Below are 15,001 nucleotides of genomic sequence, written 5' to 3'. Positions count from 1 at the left end.
AATAAAGAGTAAAAATTTGAGTTGTAAGTGTATAAAATATTAAAAATAAAATATTTTTTCCACCCAAATTTATTTTCTATTGTGTTTTTAACCTTGTTACTAAATATTAAAGATTAGTTTGACTCGGTCTTAACTCAAAATATTGAGTAAGTCGGCGTGCGTCCCACAACACAAAGAAAAATCAATAACTTTTAACAATTTAAAAAGTAATAATAAACACCGAAATGAAAAATCGCAGGTTTTGTTCTAGCTGAAAACTTCAATATCTGAAAATCGGCCGAACCTGCAGCAATCACGGACCTGTTTGCCCCAAAACCGTTTCTCCAAAAATCGAAGAAGAACCGCCGAATCGGATGGTTTCCGGCCGGTTGAACCGGACAGTAAACCGGCCGGTTTAAAAGAAACGGTGTCGTTTTTGTCAAAATTGGCTTACTTTCATTCTTGGTTCTGAAGCTCCTTCGTTTCTCCCCCTCCCTTTCTCCCTTTCTCCCTCCCTTTCTTTCATTCCCAGAAACTCGGCCAAAAAACCCTAGCACTGTAAGCCTACACCACCGCCGCAAGGAGTGGCATACTGCCGCCGTCCGTCCGTCTATCTAGCTTAGCTCGTGCTCCAAGTCTTCAACCCCTGTTCGCTGTCACCGATCGCAGCTGCTTCCTCGAGCTCGGCGTCCGTCGTCTTTGTCTGCTCAGCCGCGCTTCCGCCGCCGTTTGTTTTCCGTTCACGTTCGCGTCTTCGTTCAGCCGTCGTCTTCGTTGGCGTTCTTCGCCGTTCAAGTTTGCTCGGCGTTCACCGTTCGCGTTCACTCGCCGTTAACCGTTCGGGTTCGCATTCGCGTTCGTCTGGAAGCCACGTTGCTCTGCTTCAAACTCTGCGCGCGCTCCACCTAGCCGTCGAACTGCTCTCTTTTGTCGCCGCCGTGAGTTCCCTAAACCCGCCACCAGACAATACACTCACACAACACCAATACTCTGCTTCAAACTCTGCAACTTCTTATTTCTATTACAATAAGTAACTATTTGATTTGGTAGTGGTTTGGATTTTTTTCATAGACTGAATTAAAGTATACAATAAACTGAATTCATAGACTGATAATTTGCTAAATTGTTGGGCTGCTGTTGTTTTAATTTGCTAAATTGTTAGGTTTCTGCGATTTAATTTGTTGGATTTTCTATTTAGGTCTTGTTCTTGTTTATTTGCTAAATTGTTGTGTATTTATTGTTGTCTTTGAGATTCTTTCTGGAAATTGGTGATCATTGATTTATTATGTGTTTCATGTTTTCATTGTTTTCTTCTTCTGAAGGAAAAAAATATTCTGTTTTCATTGTTTTGTTGATTGTTTGTTTTGTTTCAGAAATCAATTTTTTGTGATCAATGCTCAAACTCTAAATGCTGTTCTGCTGGTTTTGCTGTGTTTGTTTTGTTTCAGAAATCAATTTTTTGTTATCAATGCTCAAACTCTGAATGTTCTTCTGTTTTTGTTTTGTTTCATAAATCAATATTTTGTGATCAATGCTCAAACTCTGAATGTTGTTCTGCTGTTTTTGTTTTGTTTCAGAAATCAATTTTTTGTGATCAATGCTCATACTCTGAATGTTGTTCTGTTTTGTTTTAAGGCTGTGTTTGGAAGACGTGATTGATTTCTGAGTGTTGTTTTGTTTTTGTTTTAAATCTGTGTATTTTGTTTAATTTTCATTTTGTAGAAAATTCTTTGAGGTATATAAGAATTAAGAAGGAAGACTAGGTATTACTCTAATTCTGGTCTGCTACAAGCTTGAACATAGAATTGAAGAGAGAAATCCTTTATTATTTCATCATTGGCCTATTTTTGGCATTGCATATCATTGTAGTTTGTTTATTCATAGAACTAGTTGTTTATGTCCCCTTTTGAAGTAATAAAATGCAGTAAAAGAGTGTATAGAAGTATAGAACCAGTTACTTTATTTATTGAATTTTTACAGAATCAGGTGTTTTTATAAACGGTTTTTTTATTGAACCACGGTTAAATCGATTAAATTAATAAACCAATAAATCAGTAATTAGAGTAGTTCAATGACCGGTTCAATTTTCATAACCTAACTTACTTAATCCAACAAATTACTATGAAACTGAACTATTTAAATTTTAAACTCAAAAAGTTTTTTTAAAAAACAAAAATCAGTTATTAGATATAGATTGGCTTTATTTTCCTTTGAAATTTTTTAAAGGAAAAAGAAATGGATTATGATTTATGAAAACATTGAGTAGTAGAATAGTGAATTGAAGAGTATATTATTTACTTTTAAGGAAAGCGGGGAATGAAGGAGAAGGGGAGGAGCAGGAGCAGGAGCAGGAGGGAAAGGTGATTAAGATTAAGAGACGTGTGTGCGCGCGTAGGGTTGAGTATTAGGTGTAGCCATGTCTACTAGCTGGCGTTCCAGCACTGCCGTTTCATCACCGCCAATCCCAATTCCAATTCCAATTCCAATTCCAATCCCCAACGAGGAGCCTTCATCATTCTCCACCTCCGTCTTCAACTTCTCCTCCGGAAACCCTAGGATCGAGGAGACCCGCGGCCTCATGCATCTCTTCCCCGACCAAGATCCCCCTTCTACCCTCCCTTTTGGACGCAAACCCCTCGTCTGCGTCGTCGGCGTCCCCAATCACATGACCTACGCCGACTTCTGCCAGTTCTGTGGTTCCTTCCTTCACCACATCCTTGAGATGCGCATTGTCAGGTACTACCCTCCCTCCTTCCCCCTTCTGTTCTTCCCTTCACTGCTCTCTCTCACTTTCTTTCCTTCTTGTTTCAGAATGGATGGAACGGAAGATCAGTACAGCGTTTTGATCCGCTTCGACGATCAAGACTCCACCGACAGCTTCTTCAAGCATTACAATGGCCGCCGTTTCTCCTCTCTGGAGGTCCTTCTCCATTCTCTTTTCTCCATTAGCTGCCTCTCTCACCGCCTCTTACTTGTTCTTCTTATTTCAATTGTAGGTTGAGGTTTGCCGTGTTCTTTTCACGTTGGATGTGCAGTACACTGGTTCCATTGAACATGCCCAACCATCCAATGCTACCTCCACTGAACAGCCCACATGTCCAGTTTGCCTTGGTACAACCTCCCCTTTAGATATGCATTGCCCACTCTCACTATTATATTATCCATCATCTATGACTCCATCCATGTTTTGTGTTGTCTGCAGAGCGGTTAGATCAAGACACCAGTGGAATTCTCACCACTATATGTAATCATTCTTTTCATTGTTCGTGCATATCAAAATGGGCTGATTCTTCTTGTCCTGTAAGTCCCTCCAGAGCCAATCCCTTTCTGTGCGTCACATTCATTAACATGTACATAGCGTACACTTGACTGTGCTGTTTGAACTATTTTGCGTGCTTGCCTGGTTGGGTGTTTGAATTCATTGTTCTTTTCGGACTTTTCATTAATTTAGCTCGCATGTCTAAATAAGTTTGATGTAGTGCTAGTTATTGAATCTCTGTACTTGTCTGCTTAGTAATTTCCCGCTATTTTATTCAGGTGTGCCGCTATTGCCAACAGCAAGCTGAAAAATCGATATGTTCTGTTTGTCGGACCACTGAGAACCTTTGGATATGTGTTATATGCGGATTTGTTGGCTGTGGAAGGTGAGGGAATTTGTCTTCAACCCTTGTTTTTTATACTGCTTCTTTGCTGAATGTATCCCAGCCATATGTATCTTATTCCCGAGACAATGGTGTCTCAGATATAAAGCAGGACATGCCATCATGCACTGGAAAGAGACACAGCATTGCTATGCCCTAGATGTGGAAACTAAGCGTGTGTGGGATTTTGCGGGAGACAACTATGTTCATAGACTTATTCAGTCCAAAACCGATGGGAAGTTGGTTGAGCTGAACACTCACTGTGTTCATGCAGAGAATGGGTGTGGAAGTTGCAGCTGTGAAGATAATTCTATGAGCGAGGCTTTACTTAATAGTAAAGTTGAAGCAGTAATGTTGCAAAACTAGTCAAATTATTTTTCTGAAATCTTGGCTTCTTCTGTAAGTTTAATTTTATTTTTTACATTTGCAGATTGTCAATGAGTACAATGAATTGCTTGCTACTCAACTTGAAAACCAAAAATCTGTAAGTGGATTCTAGTAGTCAGTTGCAGTGAATCTGCTGAGGCTGCATCATGTCCAACATACCCGAATTGCTCACTTTTCTATGTGTTAATTGTAGTATTTTGAGTCATTGTTACAAGAGGTAAAAGAAGAAACTGAGACAAAAATCTCTAAAGCTGTTCAGAAGGCTGTCAGTCTTAAACAACAGAAGATTCAGGCCAAGATTGACAGATGTAACAAAGAGAAGAAATTTCTGGAGGAGGTAATAAGTTGTAATCCATTGTTAAGAATTTCTTATGAAAAATTCCCATTCCATAATCACAGGACCTCATTAATATATCATAAGGACAGGAAATTGTATTGCAAATGTTTATGTGTTTTGTGTCTGCAGCTTAATGAGAATCTTGTTAAAAATGAGGATGCTTGGAAAGCAAAGTTGCTTGAGATTGAGGAGAGGTATTGTTTTATCTTTTATATCTTTCTTATGGCCTGATTTGTTCTTTGTAAAATAGTTACTCTTTATGTACTACTTATTTAGTATGAGGATTCCATGATTAAATCAAATGTCCATAATTGCTGCTTTCATGTTTGTTTGGCAATTTTAGCAATTTCGATTATGTAATTCTGGTGCTACTGATTCCTATTACTTGAGCTTGAGTGGTTGGAAATTTGGTCCAAAGGTCTGAAATCTGTATGGTGTGACTTATTTCCAGGGAAAGAAAATTCTTAAAACTGTCGGAGGAGAGAGTAGCAAACCTGGAAGAGCAGGTTAAAATACCGTTTTCCTTAATATATTTTTATATTGGTTGATGTGGGAGTTAAACTTGTACAGTAGTTATTTAATATTTATAAGGGGTGACATACTTATGCTTATCATACAACCCAAATGGATCGGCTATTTGATACTGTCTTAAACTCTGCAGCTTAGATATCTCATGACTTGTCTAGATGATGTGAAGCCGGAACAGCAACAGTTGCCTGAGCATAACGAAATCAAAGATGGGCTTGTGTCTGCCTCATCAAAGGAATCCTCGTCAACTAATAACTCTCAGGTTGGCAAAAATCCATAAATACAAGAATCATCCGGCTAAAGTCCTCACACTGATTTGAATCATTCGTGTTATGTTCATAAAAATTGTGCATATGGATCCATTAGTATAGATGTTTCAACCTGAAATTTTTGTTGTTTCGAACTGTGGTGTATATCTTGAATCTATTCAGTTCTGTAAATAGAGAGTACTAATATTGGATTGATGCCATAAAAACGCAGACAAACGACAAATCATGTCAACGAAGGTATGGCAAAGTCAATAAAATTGCAGATAAATTTTATGACGGATACATATTGCGCAAGTTGATTAAAAAAAAAAGATTAACCGTTAGTTGATTAAGTTAATGAGTTTATTATTATTATTTGACACTGTTGATCGAGTTCAAATGTTCAATGTTATGTAACTGTTTGACTTGACTACTAAGGATAAAATGTAAAACTAGCAAGTCACATGAAATGACGAAGCTGAGTGGAGATATAATATTCAATTGAAGAAATGTCGTTCGAGATTACCATCACAGTTTAGTGTATTATGTAATGCATGAACACGTTAATGCTATTCGTAAGTCGAGCAACTCGGATCGCATTCAGTTCTATTTGTATATATTAGCTTTTACGTATAAATTAAGTAAAACGAGATGATACATTCACGATACATGGATTTGTTCACCTTTTGACCAATAGTGAAGCTTGTTTTCCAAAATGTTTTATTGTCTTTATTTATTATTTTTTTTTTCTGACACTGTTGCTACTGGCTAGAGAGTAAAGAAAAATATTCGCCGTCATATCATATCGTATACAAAAGACATGATGTTATTTGTGAAGAGAAGAGTAAAATGTTAGGGGATTAGATCAACACTTTTAGTAAATAAAAATAAAATATTAATTAGTGTTGACTCAAATACAAGAAAAGAAAATGTTGGAAGTAATGTTATTATTTGTATACAGGGATATCATGTCCATGTAATACAGCTATGAGGTCAAAGAATGTAGACAAGAGTAACGTTACTCCAAGAGTCGAAGCATATGAATTTCAGTTATACTGAATAACTTAAAAATAATATTCATACATGAGATGTAGTCTTAATGAGTGCACTTGGCTGGTATATTTGGTAGGTGCTGATTTCTTCTTCCTTGAGCATAGCCACTTGTCTCAGGGTTTTGACTAGATCCTTCACTATGAAGCTGAATTTGTGACCCATCTGTAGAACGATGGAGACATGGAGTAGTTGTGAATGTGAGTAATGAAGAGAAGAGAATATAGAATTGTGGATCGGTTACGTACGTGAGCAATAATGGTGATGTCAAGAGTGTTCCCAAATGGCAAGACGTTACTGCTGGAAATGGAAAGATGAAGGAGTTGAAGTTGGGAGAGTATTTGGATGAGAACGCCGCATTGAGTGGCACAATGAATTTTGATGAGCAGTTGCTTCCCCAATACTCTTGCTTCAACTTCTGGAAGTGTCTCGTCGCCGCACCCGCACACACGAGATCTCGTTATGCTTATCTCGCCATCTTCTTCCAGCACCTTCACACGCTCTTCTAGTTCTTTCACGTACTTTATGGCTTCTTCAAGTACGTGCGCCTTCTCCGTCTACATAATAATAAATAAATCACAACTACATGCGTGCATTGATAGATATAACTAGAAGAGTGATGATGATAGATCAGAGGTGACCTTCTTCAAGCCAGGTATAGTTGCGGAAAGTGCAATGAACTTTCTAGAGAGTTCCTGTCTCCTGTTCCTCTCTGACATTATGTGATCCGCCGTCTCTGAAGCGCTTCTTCTCCTCTTACTTGCCGATTTATCGAAAGACAGTATATAGGAACTTGTTGCCCTATTTCCGATGGCCGTCTGGCTGCTTTCTTGCGGCTGCTGGAGGATATCTCTCAGGAGGTAATCTTCATCAAAGTTGTTGGTGCGGCAAAGGCATTCATTCACTTCATCATCCATTTTCTAATAAATAATATAAATTCCAAAAGCAACGAAGTTAAGTTTGTTATATTGCTAACTAGAGATGCGTGTATGTCAAGTATTTCACACTTTACAGGATTCCATCCATGATCCATGAATGGAGTAGGGACATATACACATGTTGCATTTTCGTTTTCTGTCCTTCTCCAGCACTTAAAAGCAACGACATATCGTCATCATTCTAAGGATATGAAACGGGATAAGAAAATCATACAATATATTGGTCCAAAAGTGACTGTAGAGGAGGTACGAAAAGGAAGATATTAGATATATACAGGGGTTTGAAAACCCGTACATCACTTTTTCATTGATTCCATCGCTTTAATTTCCTCCTTTTACTTTGGATGAAAACGCTTGTCGTCTATCGACTTTGCTTCCGCCATCTGCAATATAATTGTATGGAAAAATCTAGGAGTCAGCAACTTTATCAAATTCTGGTCAGCATGTAACCAGCAAAGAATAGTGAGCCATTGCATGAAATCTCACACTAATCTCACACCATTAAAAGCCTCATTGATAGCTATTTGATGGTTATAAATCTCAAAAGTTGCTGGCCCTAGCATTCTTCTAATTGTATTAAGGCATGAAGCAGCGAGCCAGCCCCAATACTCATTCATTATTCACACCAAAACGGGCCTTCTTTGCATGCAGAGTAATGCAAGACATGTCAAATGATTATTGTATACACAACACACTAACTGATGTAGAGTGTAGATCTTAGATTATTAATTATTTTATCCCTCTTTAGTTAAGCTAATAAATAACTTAATTCGAATTGTATCAACTTTCTCCATTCTGTGTAAAAATATATTAACTTCCACTCTTGGATAAGATTTTTTTTTTGGTCATGGACTCTTGGATAAGATAGAGCTTGCTTTAGCATGAGTATTTGTATTTCATTCATTCCAAGCTAGCTAGCTCCTTAATAGGAACAGGCTTTGTACCTTTTTTTCTTTTTTTTGGTCGATGGCTTTGTACTTCATTCCTTATTATATTGCTTAAAGCAAATTAATTAAAGGTGGTCCATTAGTAACATGGATGAACAATTGGCTTAAGGGTTTTGTGGGTTTGTGGCCAGGATGTTAGCCCTCCCCTCACAATCACTTTAAAACAGAAAAACAAAATATATAATGCCGTCTCCGTCGGCCCAGATCAAAGAATTTAACGTGGCTCAGATTTGGGCAGAGTAACAACCCAACCCCAAACCATTGTCCAAAATAAACTAACTTCAAGAAGAATTAGAATTGCAGCCCAATGGAATATAGAAATCTTTCTACTTCTAGTCTGTATGAGTGTGTGTAATGTAAGACACAAAAAAAAAAAGAAAAAAAAAATTGAAATTGCGATGGCCAATAATTAACGGTTTGTCCCTTCCTCTTTATGGCTTTCTTAATCTAACAATTTCTACATAGTTGCTACTTGCTGAGTTATAATTTACTTTAGGGACAGGGAAAGGGTGCATGGTACATAGCTCACATTCTTTTCACCTTATTAACTTCAACCATTAATTCACACTCTAATAAATTTCAAGTACAACGCATGTATGTTTCTTGAAGTTGCTACTTTATTTAATAAATGTTTTACTTAAGAACATCACTGTCATAGGAGGTCAATGATTGCTGAAAAGTAGAACAACGCGAGTACGATACATTTAAGAGCTGCTTTTACAATTTTTCATCACTCAAATTAAACTAACCAAACAAATTCAGCACGTGTACAGTGTACTTCTATGCAAAACGGAGCGTGTTTTAGTGAAGGGTATCTTATTGCTCACATAAACAAAACAATTGATTTAATAATTTAAATTTATAATGTGTGACATCTGTTATGGTAAATTATTGTAACCGTACCCCGTTTCATTGATTAAGTAGTAGATGGTCCCGCAATAATTGAAAGAGTTTGACGTTTTTGTATTATCAAAACCGACTTTAATTGAAGGAGTGAGATAATATATATAGATTCCGTGCAAGGCTATCTCACTTGTCATTCAATTGACTGCTTTTTATCTTCAAAAATCAAAACTATTTGGGTGGAGAAAATCAGGATTTCCATCTCCAAAACGTACGGGGTAAAATGATTCAATGAGTAGATCTGGACTCGCGTGATGGGCAGAAGCAAAATAGATATTGTTTTGGTATAGCTTTTTTGTTTTTGGTATAATTTTTTTTAATAAATTAAACTGCATGTGTAATGTGTTTATATATATATTAATATATTAATAATTAATTTTAGTGTATAAATAATATTTTTATTAAATACTACCATACAAACATAAAATTCTTAGATGAAATACAAAATGATATTTCAATAGTTAAAATTAATATTCAATTTTTTAATTTTATTTTTTATGAATCATAATAATATCATATATTTTAATAATATTATAACTAAATAATACTAAAAAATATGAATTGTTAAAAAAAGTAATATATATTATATATCTAATGAATACAATTAGATTAAAAATAAAAAAAAAAAACTACAAAGGAGACAATATATTCTAGTGTTTTAGGAATTTAGCACTTAATATACACATTTACCAAACTAAAAAAGAGTTAGAGTCATCAACTATATTCTTTAAATACTTATGTAAAATATTATTAGTAAGAATAAAGAAAAAAGAATAAAATTATATGAGTTAGTTTAAATGACATACTCATCTAAGAGATCGCGAGTTCGAATCTCTCTATTTTTGGTAATAAATAAATAAATAAATAAAAATGAGATTATGTAAAAAGAGAAAATAAAAAAAATGTAAAGTGAATTATATAGTAAATATAAGAAGTAGAGTGAATATGAAATGAAAAAAAAATTATGTTTTATTACTTAATTTATACCTATTAAAACGAAATAATATTAACATTGAAGGAATATAGTATCTTATATAAAAATAAAGAGTAAGTGAATATAAAAAAGCATAGAGTAACCTAAAAAAAAATAGATGTCGAGAGCAAGAAGAAAAATGAAGAAAAACCCTAAATTATAATTTTATATAGTAAATATAAAAAAAAAGTGGATATAAAAGGAGAAGATAAATGTTTTATTATTCAATTTATATTTACTAAAAAAAATAATATTAACATTAAAATCATACAGTATTCTATATAAAAATAAAGAATAAAAAAATATAAAAATTATTGAATAACTTAAAAAAATATATCCTAAGAGTGAGAAGAAAAATAAAAAAATCCTAAATTATAGTATAAAAAAATGAATTTAGACTATGCCAACCATCTTAGATAAAAATGTAATAGTTCATTCTTTATACTATAACTTATGATTGTGAAAAAATATGAAATAAAGTTAAATGTTTGAGAATAATTCTCAATTTTCTTGGTATCTCTTTTAATATATTATGTAATAAGATCACAAAAATAAAAATTTAATTTTTTAAAAATAGTTATACTGTGAATATGAGTGGATATTTTAAAATTAAAAATATGCATTATTTAGGTATACAAATATTTATGTTGTTCTATGATATTTGTAGTCGTTATAAATCATTCATTATAATATTACATAATAGATAATTATGTTGGTATTAATTGTATTTAAAATTTATATTATTTGTGTTGTGATGGGTTGTATTATTTATTTGTAATCGGTTATAGTGATTCATTATATAATAGACAATTATGTTGATTTTAATTGTCTTTTGATAAATTATGTTATGAGAACTAACAAATTTTTTATTGTTTTCAATTGTATTTATTTAAAAAAAAAGTTTAAAAATAATTCAATTAAAAACAAAAATAATTCAATTACATAAGTAATAAATAAATTATGATAATTAGCCACTTAAATTGACATAATATAATAAAAAATTAAAAAATTAAAAAATAGATTAAAAAACTACTTTAAGTTCTGTTTAATATATTATAAATAAATACTGCAAGTCTGCATTATGTACGAATAACAACAATTGCATGGTAAGTTTGATTTGTAGACAAGAGTAATAATGGTCACAAATTAAAGCAAATAAAATATCATAGCTAGCTAGTATATAATTATATATACACTATATAGGTAGTGATTAAACCTAAAAAAAAAAAAAAGAAAAAAAAAAGAAATATTCAATAATGGCTGCATATTTACAGCCTGTGAGGTGAGGACTGAGGAGTCAATAAGGAGATAAGTACCTTCTCTTGTCTTTTTATTTGTTCTTGTAATCTTGTTAACCAAAACATATACTTCTATCTTCTTTTATCTCATATCTCATTGTTTGGTCCCTTCTACTCTTCTCGTCGTCTCTTTCCTTGTTTTTTCCGCGTGGATTTTATTCCATTTATTTGTTCACATATGTTCTCTATATATTATATATTCCAATTCAATCATATTTTTTTCGTGGTGACCAACCATTTTCACATATATATTTTTTTATGAGAAACTACTGTTTTCAATATATATTCCTGCCTCATAATAAGATGTTTTCCAATTAACCATGTAAAAACGTAAGTATAACAAGAGATGGCTACAGCTAGATTACAATAACTGTGAGAACGAGAGAGTGTTAATCTGAATGAATGGATAAGTTAAACTTTTCCATATAGGAATATCTACATGTACTCATTACTAGTAGTCCATGAAGATACACAACTAATAAAAAGCACTAGCCCTTACCATAAGTTTAAAATAGAAATAGAAACTTAGAATATTACTTCATCAGTGCGTGGCATAACGGTGAATCTTTTCATGAATGAAGTGAATTTTATATATAGTTAGAGGGATACTGGTTTTACAAGATGCTACTCCGGGACTTGGTCACCTGTGTTATTTATTTATTTCTGACAGAACTGTGAATGCTACTCATTTTGGCTTTCTATTTATATAAATAAAAAAAATATCCAATGAGACAAAACTAAAACAGAGCATTTTGGGAGAGGGATGCTCCCATGTGAGGCTCGTCCACCGCGATGTGCATATTAATGATGGTCCACTGTAGCCTTGTAACTTGTTGCTTATTTTCAAGAATAACGATCCTTGGATGCAAGTACCCTAGAAAAAGAGTGTGTGTGTGTGTTTGATTCAGAAAAGAAAAGTAATAGTTACTGAGTGAGATAGAAAAGTAATAAAGGGGGGCGTGGTTGGTGTGTGTAGAGGAAGAAGAGGTCCCATGTGGTCTCTTAATGTGTTTTTGATTAAATGAAGTGCCTCTTACATGACAAGCATGGTCCCCCACCACAGACCCCTGCCTTCCTCAATCATTTCACCGAATCCATCCTCATCATACTGCATCATAAACGAGTTTCCCTCCCTTCCCTCTCCACATATATCATCCTCATTCTCTCTACCCTCCTTTACATCCTTCTTCTTCTTCCCTTCATACCACAAAACAAACACACTCACTTTCTTGTAATTAAAAATAAGAATGGAGCAGTGTTGGGAGAACTGGCCTCTACACACGGTAATTACAACCAACTGAACTAGAACTAGTATAGTATAATATAATAAGCTAAGAGAAAAGTGCTAGTATTATATAGTTTTATTATTTGTTAAAAGTAATTGTTAATAAGAAGCACATATATACGTACAGGAAATAGAGCACCATGATGATGGAGATTTCTTCTTATCATTGGAGCAGTGCCAGAAGCCACCTGATTATGATGACGATTTCCTCAGAGAAATCCTGCAGATGCCACCGGATTTTAGTGACAATCATTCTACTGTGGATCTCGTCACCACCGGCACGGCGGAGAGCACGGAGGAAAAAAGGCCCAGAACATTCATTCTCTCCTTCGATAACTCAACCATAATACCTGCCATAGCAGAGCAACAACAACCGGTGGGGGTGGGTGCGGGTGCGGGTTCGGGTGCTGCCACTACCACCCCTTCGCCCTCCTTATCAAAGAAACGGAACCTTCCTCAGAAGCCGCAGCAAGCAAGGATCCCCGTCCCCGTCCCCGTCCCCGTCCCCGTCCCCCACCCCCAGCCAGGACTAGCAAAGAAGAGTCGAAACGACTCTCAGATTGTGGATCACATCATGGCTGAGAGAAAAAGAAGACAGCAACTCACCCAGATGTTCATAGCACTCTCCGCCACTATTCCTGGCTTGAAGAAGGTACCTAATAACTATCCCATCACTTACTCAATTTCAACCTACCTATTCCTATAATTCGCCTAAATCAAATCGGATATATATACATGCATCACTCTTAATTGTTTTACCGAAATTGGAAACAAAGAGAACCAAACTGCACTAAAAATTTTAAAGATCATAAAATATACTTGATCCTGTTATCTTAAGCTCTCAGCATTGAACGAATCCAAATCTTTTACTATACTATACGAGATCTTAGTTGTTTTATATAATCATTGTTTATTAGATGTATATATATATAGTTGATTAAAACTCGCAAATTCAAATTAAATGGCATCATTAAAATTTAAAATTCCATATAAGTTGCACCATAAGAGAATGGAATTCATATTCTGGATCTTCACAAGCATCAAGACGGCGGGTCTTGCTATTTTCAACAAAAGACCAGTTGCAGAAATGTTAAAAATGTACTATCTAGAGAGTAGAGATAGAATAAAACAAAAATGGATTATTAAAAGTAAGAATAATATCATCACATCACATGTGCCAGATAACATAACCCGACATGACGCCCTATAATATAATATAATAAATTGTACCAAAGAGATACTATCACAGGTTATTAGCGGACTAATTAAGTAGATCATGTTGTATTAATATATTAGATAGTAGTTAGTAGTTGCTACGTTGTTCGATCACCTTACTTAACAATAGATAAGTAGTGTTAGTTCTAGCTAGTAATTTCTCATGATCACTATGTATATGTATGTGTAGACGGACAAGGCTTCTATACTTGGGGAAGCCATCAATTACGTGAAACAGCTTCAAGAACGTGTGAGGGAGCTGGAAAAGCGGAACAATGATAATAAGAGGGGCCCAACAGAGCCAGTCATATTCCTCAACAAGACTCAGCTGTTGTGTCGGAACAACGAAGACAGCACCAGCGAGGAGGAGGAGGAGGAGGAGGAGGAAGAAGTGGAGGATTGGCGTAGCAAGGAGGAAAAACAAGTGCTCCCAGATGTTGAAGCAAGAATGCTGGAGAAGGAGAAGGAGGTGCTGATTGAGATCCACTGCGAAAAGGAGAATGGAATTGAGGTGAAGATATTGGAGCAGCTTGAAAATCTTCATCTGAGTGTGACCGGGAGCAGCGTTTTGCCATTTGGGAATTCGACTCTGGGTATTACCATCATTGCCAAGATGGGAGATGCTTACACCATGACACTCCATGATCTCCTCACAAATTTACGCCAACTGCTATTGAATATTGATCAACAACACTACTGATCCGTACTAGTGTATCATCAAACCCTGCAACTTGTATCTGCTCCGTGTTTTTCTTTTTAAATTATTGTATCAGTACAATAATCCCTTAATTTGTCAAATAAAATCACCATAAGTACGTACCATGTTTATTTTCTGATCATGCCGTTCAAATAAAGCATTCTATTTATTTGTATGCATATGTGTTGTTAGAATATAATTAGGATGAATTAGAATTATTTAGTATATCTGAATATTTATTATAGAATATTACGTCTTTATTATTACGATTCTTCTAGCCACTATAAATATTCTTTTATATTGTATCATTCGACATAACTTGAATAGATAACTTACATAAACAACTTGAATACACTCAATAATATACCATCCATCATGCTCAACTTCACCTCGTAAATCCAATTAGTGATTTTATCATGTCAGACATTAGACACGCACATCTCCCATAAAACTTGCTCATTTGCTTGTATGACATATTGACATATAAAAACATGAAGAATATATCCTAATAACTCTATGACTCAATGAGCAATGTATTTTTATGCATGTACTTTTTTTTTCTTTCTAAGTAACTA

The 15,001-nt window shown here is 34.7% G+C and overlaps 3 protein-coding genes across 4 annotated transcripts; 2 read left to right on the top strand and 1 right to left on the bottom strand.

Moving 5' to 3' along the window:
* The first annotated feature begins 218 nt into the window (after positions 1-218).
* BRIZ2 (zinc finger (C3HC4-type RING finger) family protein) lies at positions 219-5,421 on the top strand. Of its 2 annotated transcripts, none has more exons than XM_016320247.3 (12): positions 219-917; positions 2,285-2,715; positions 2,791-2,899; positions 2,976-3,090; positions 3,182-3,279; positions 3,517-3,623; positions 3,722-3,968; positions 4,051-4,104; positions 4,201-4,344; positions 4,474-4,538; positions 4,796-4,850; positions 5,006-5,421. In XM_016320247.3, the coding sequence occupies exons 2-12, from the start codon at positions 2,396-2,398 to the stop codon at positions 5,150-5,152; spliced, it is 1,461 nt and encodes a 486-aa protein (XP_016175733.1). In that variant the 5' UTR covers positions 219-917; positions 2,285-2,395; the 3' UTR covers positions 5,153-5,421. The 2 variants fall into 2 exon arrangements, with proteins under 2 accessions (XP_016175733.1, XP_088352748.1); XM_088496622.1 differs by having other exon boundaries at positions 449-917; positions 2,290-2,715.
* Positions 5,422-6,057: 636 nt separating this feature from the next.
* Positions 6,058-7,087, bottom strand: LOC107614617 (transcription factor bHLH18-like). Its single transcript, XM_088496701.1, has 3 exons — positions 6,812-7,087; positions 6,419-6,727; positions 6,058-6,335 (listed from the first exon to the last, which is right to left on the bottom strand). Exons 1-3 carry the CDS (start codon positions 7,085-7,087, stop codon positions 6,198-6,200), a joined length of 723 nt encoding a protein of 240 aa, XP_088352827.1. The 3' UTR covers positions 6,058-6,197.
* Positions 7,088-12,179: 5,092 nt separating this feature from the next.
* LOC107614618 (transcription factor bHLH18) lies at positions 12,180-14,566 on the top strand. The gene is given in 4 exon segments (XM_088496699.1): positions 12,180-12,512; positions 12,642-13,166; positions 13,920-14,408; positions 14,410-14,566. Coding segments are annotated over 4 exon segments (1,080 nt in total). The 5' UTR covers positions 12,180-12,476; the 3' UTR covers positions 14,440-14,566.
* The last annotated feature ends 435 nt before the right edge of the window (positions 14,567-15,001 follow it).

This window comes from Arachis ipaensis, chromosome B8, assembly GCF_059453495.1.
Source record: "Arachis ipaensis isolate K30076 ecotype BB chromosome B8, ASM5945349v1, whole genome shotgun sequence".
Classification (NCBI taxonomy): domain Eukaryota; kingdom Viridiplantae; phylum Streptophyta; class Magnoliopsida; order Fabales; family Fabaceae; genus Arachis; species Arachis ipaensis.
The sequence above is the reverse complement of the archived record's forward strand: the minus strand, read 5'-3'. Positions and strand labels throughout refer to the sequence as shown.

Coding starts and splice junctions, on each gene's coding strand:
- LOC107614617 (XM_088496701.1), bottom strand. CDS start 7,087: ATGGATGATGAAGTGAATGAATGCCTTTGCCGCACCAACAACTTTGAT. Junction 6,728..6,811: donor CTATACCTGGCTTGAAGAAG/GTCACCTCTGAT, acceptor ATTATTATGTAG/ACGGAGAAGGCGCACGTACT. Junction 6,336..6,418: donor ACATCACCATTATTGCTCAC/GTACGTAACCGA, acceptor ATCGTTCTACAG/ATGGGTCACAAATTCAGCTT.
- BRIZ2 (XM_016320247.3), top strand. CDS start 2,396: ATGTCTACTAGCTGGCGTTCCAGCACTGCCGTTTCATCACCGCCAATC. Junction 3,280..3,516: donor GGGCTGATTCTTCTTGTCCT/GTAAGTCCCTCC, acceptor TATTTTATTCAG/GTGTGCCGCTATTGCCAACA. Junction 4,539..4,795: donor TTGCTTGAGATTGAGGAGAG/GTATTGTTTTAT, acceptor ACTTATTTCCAG/GGAAAGAAAATTCTTAAAAC.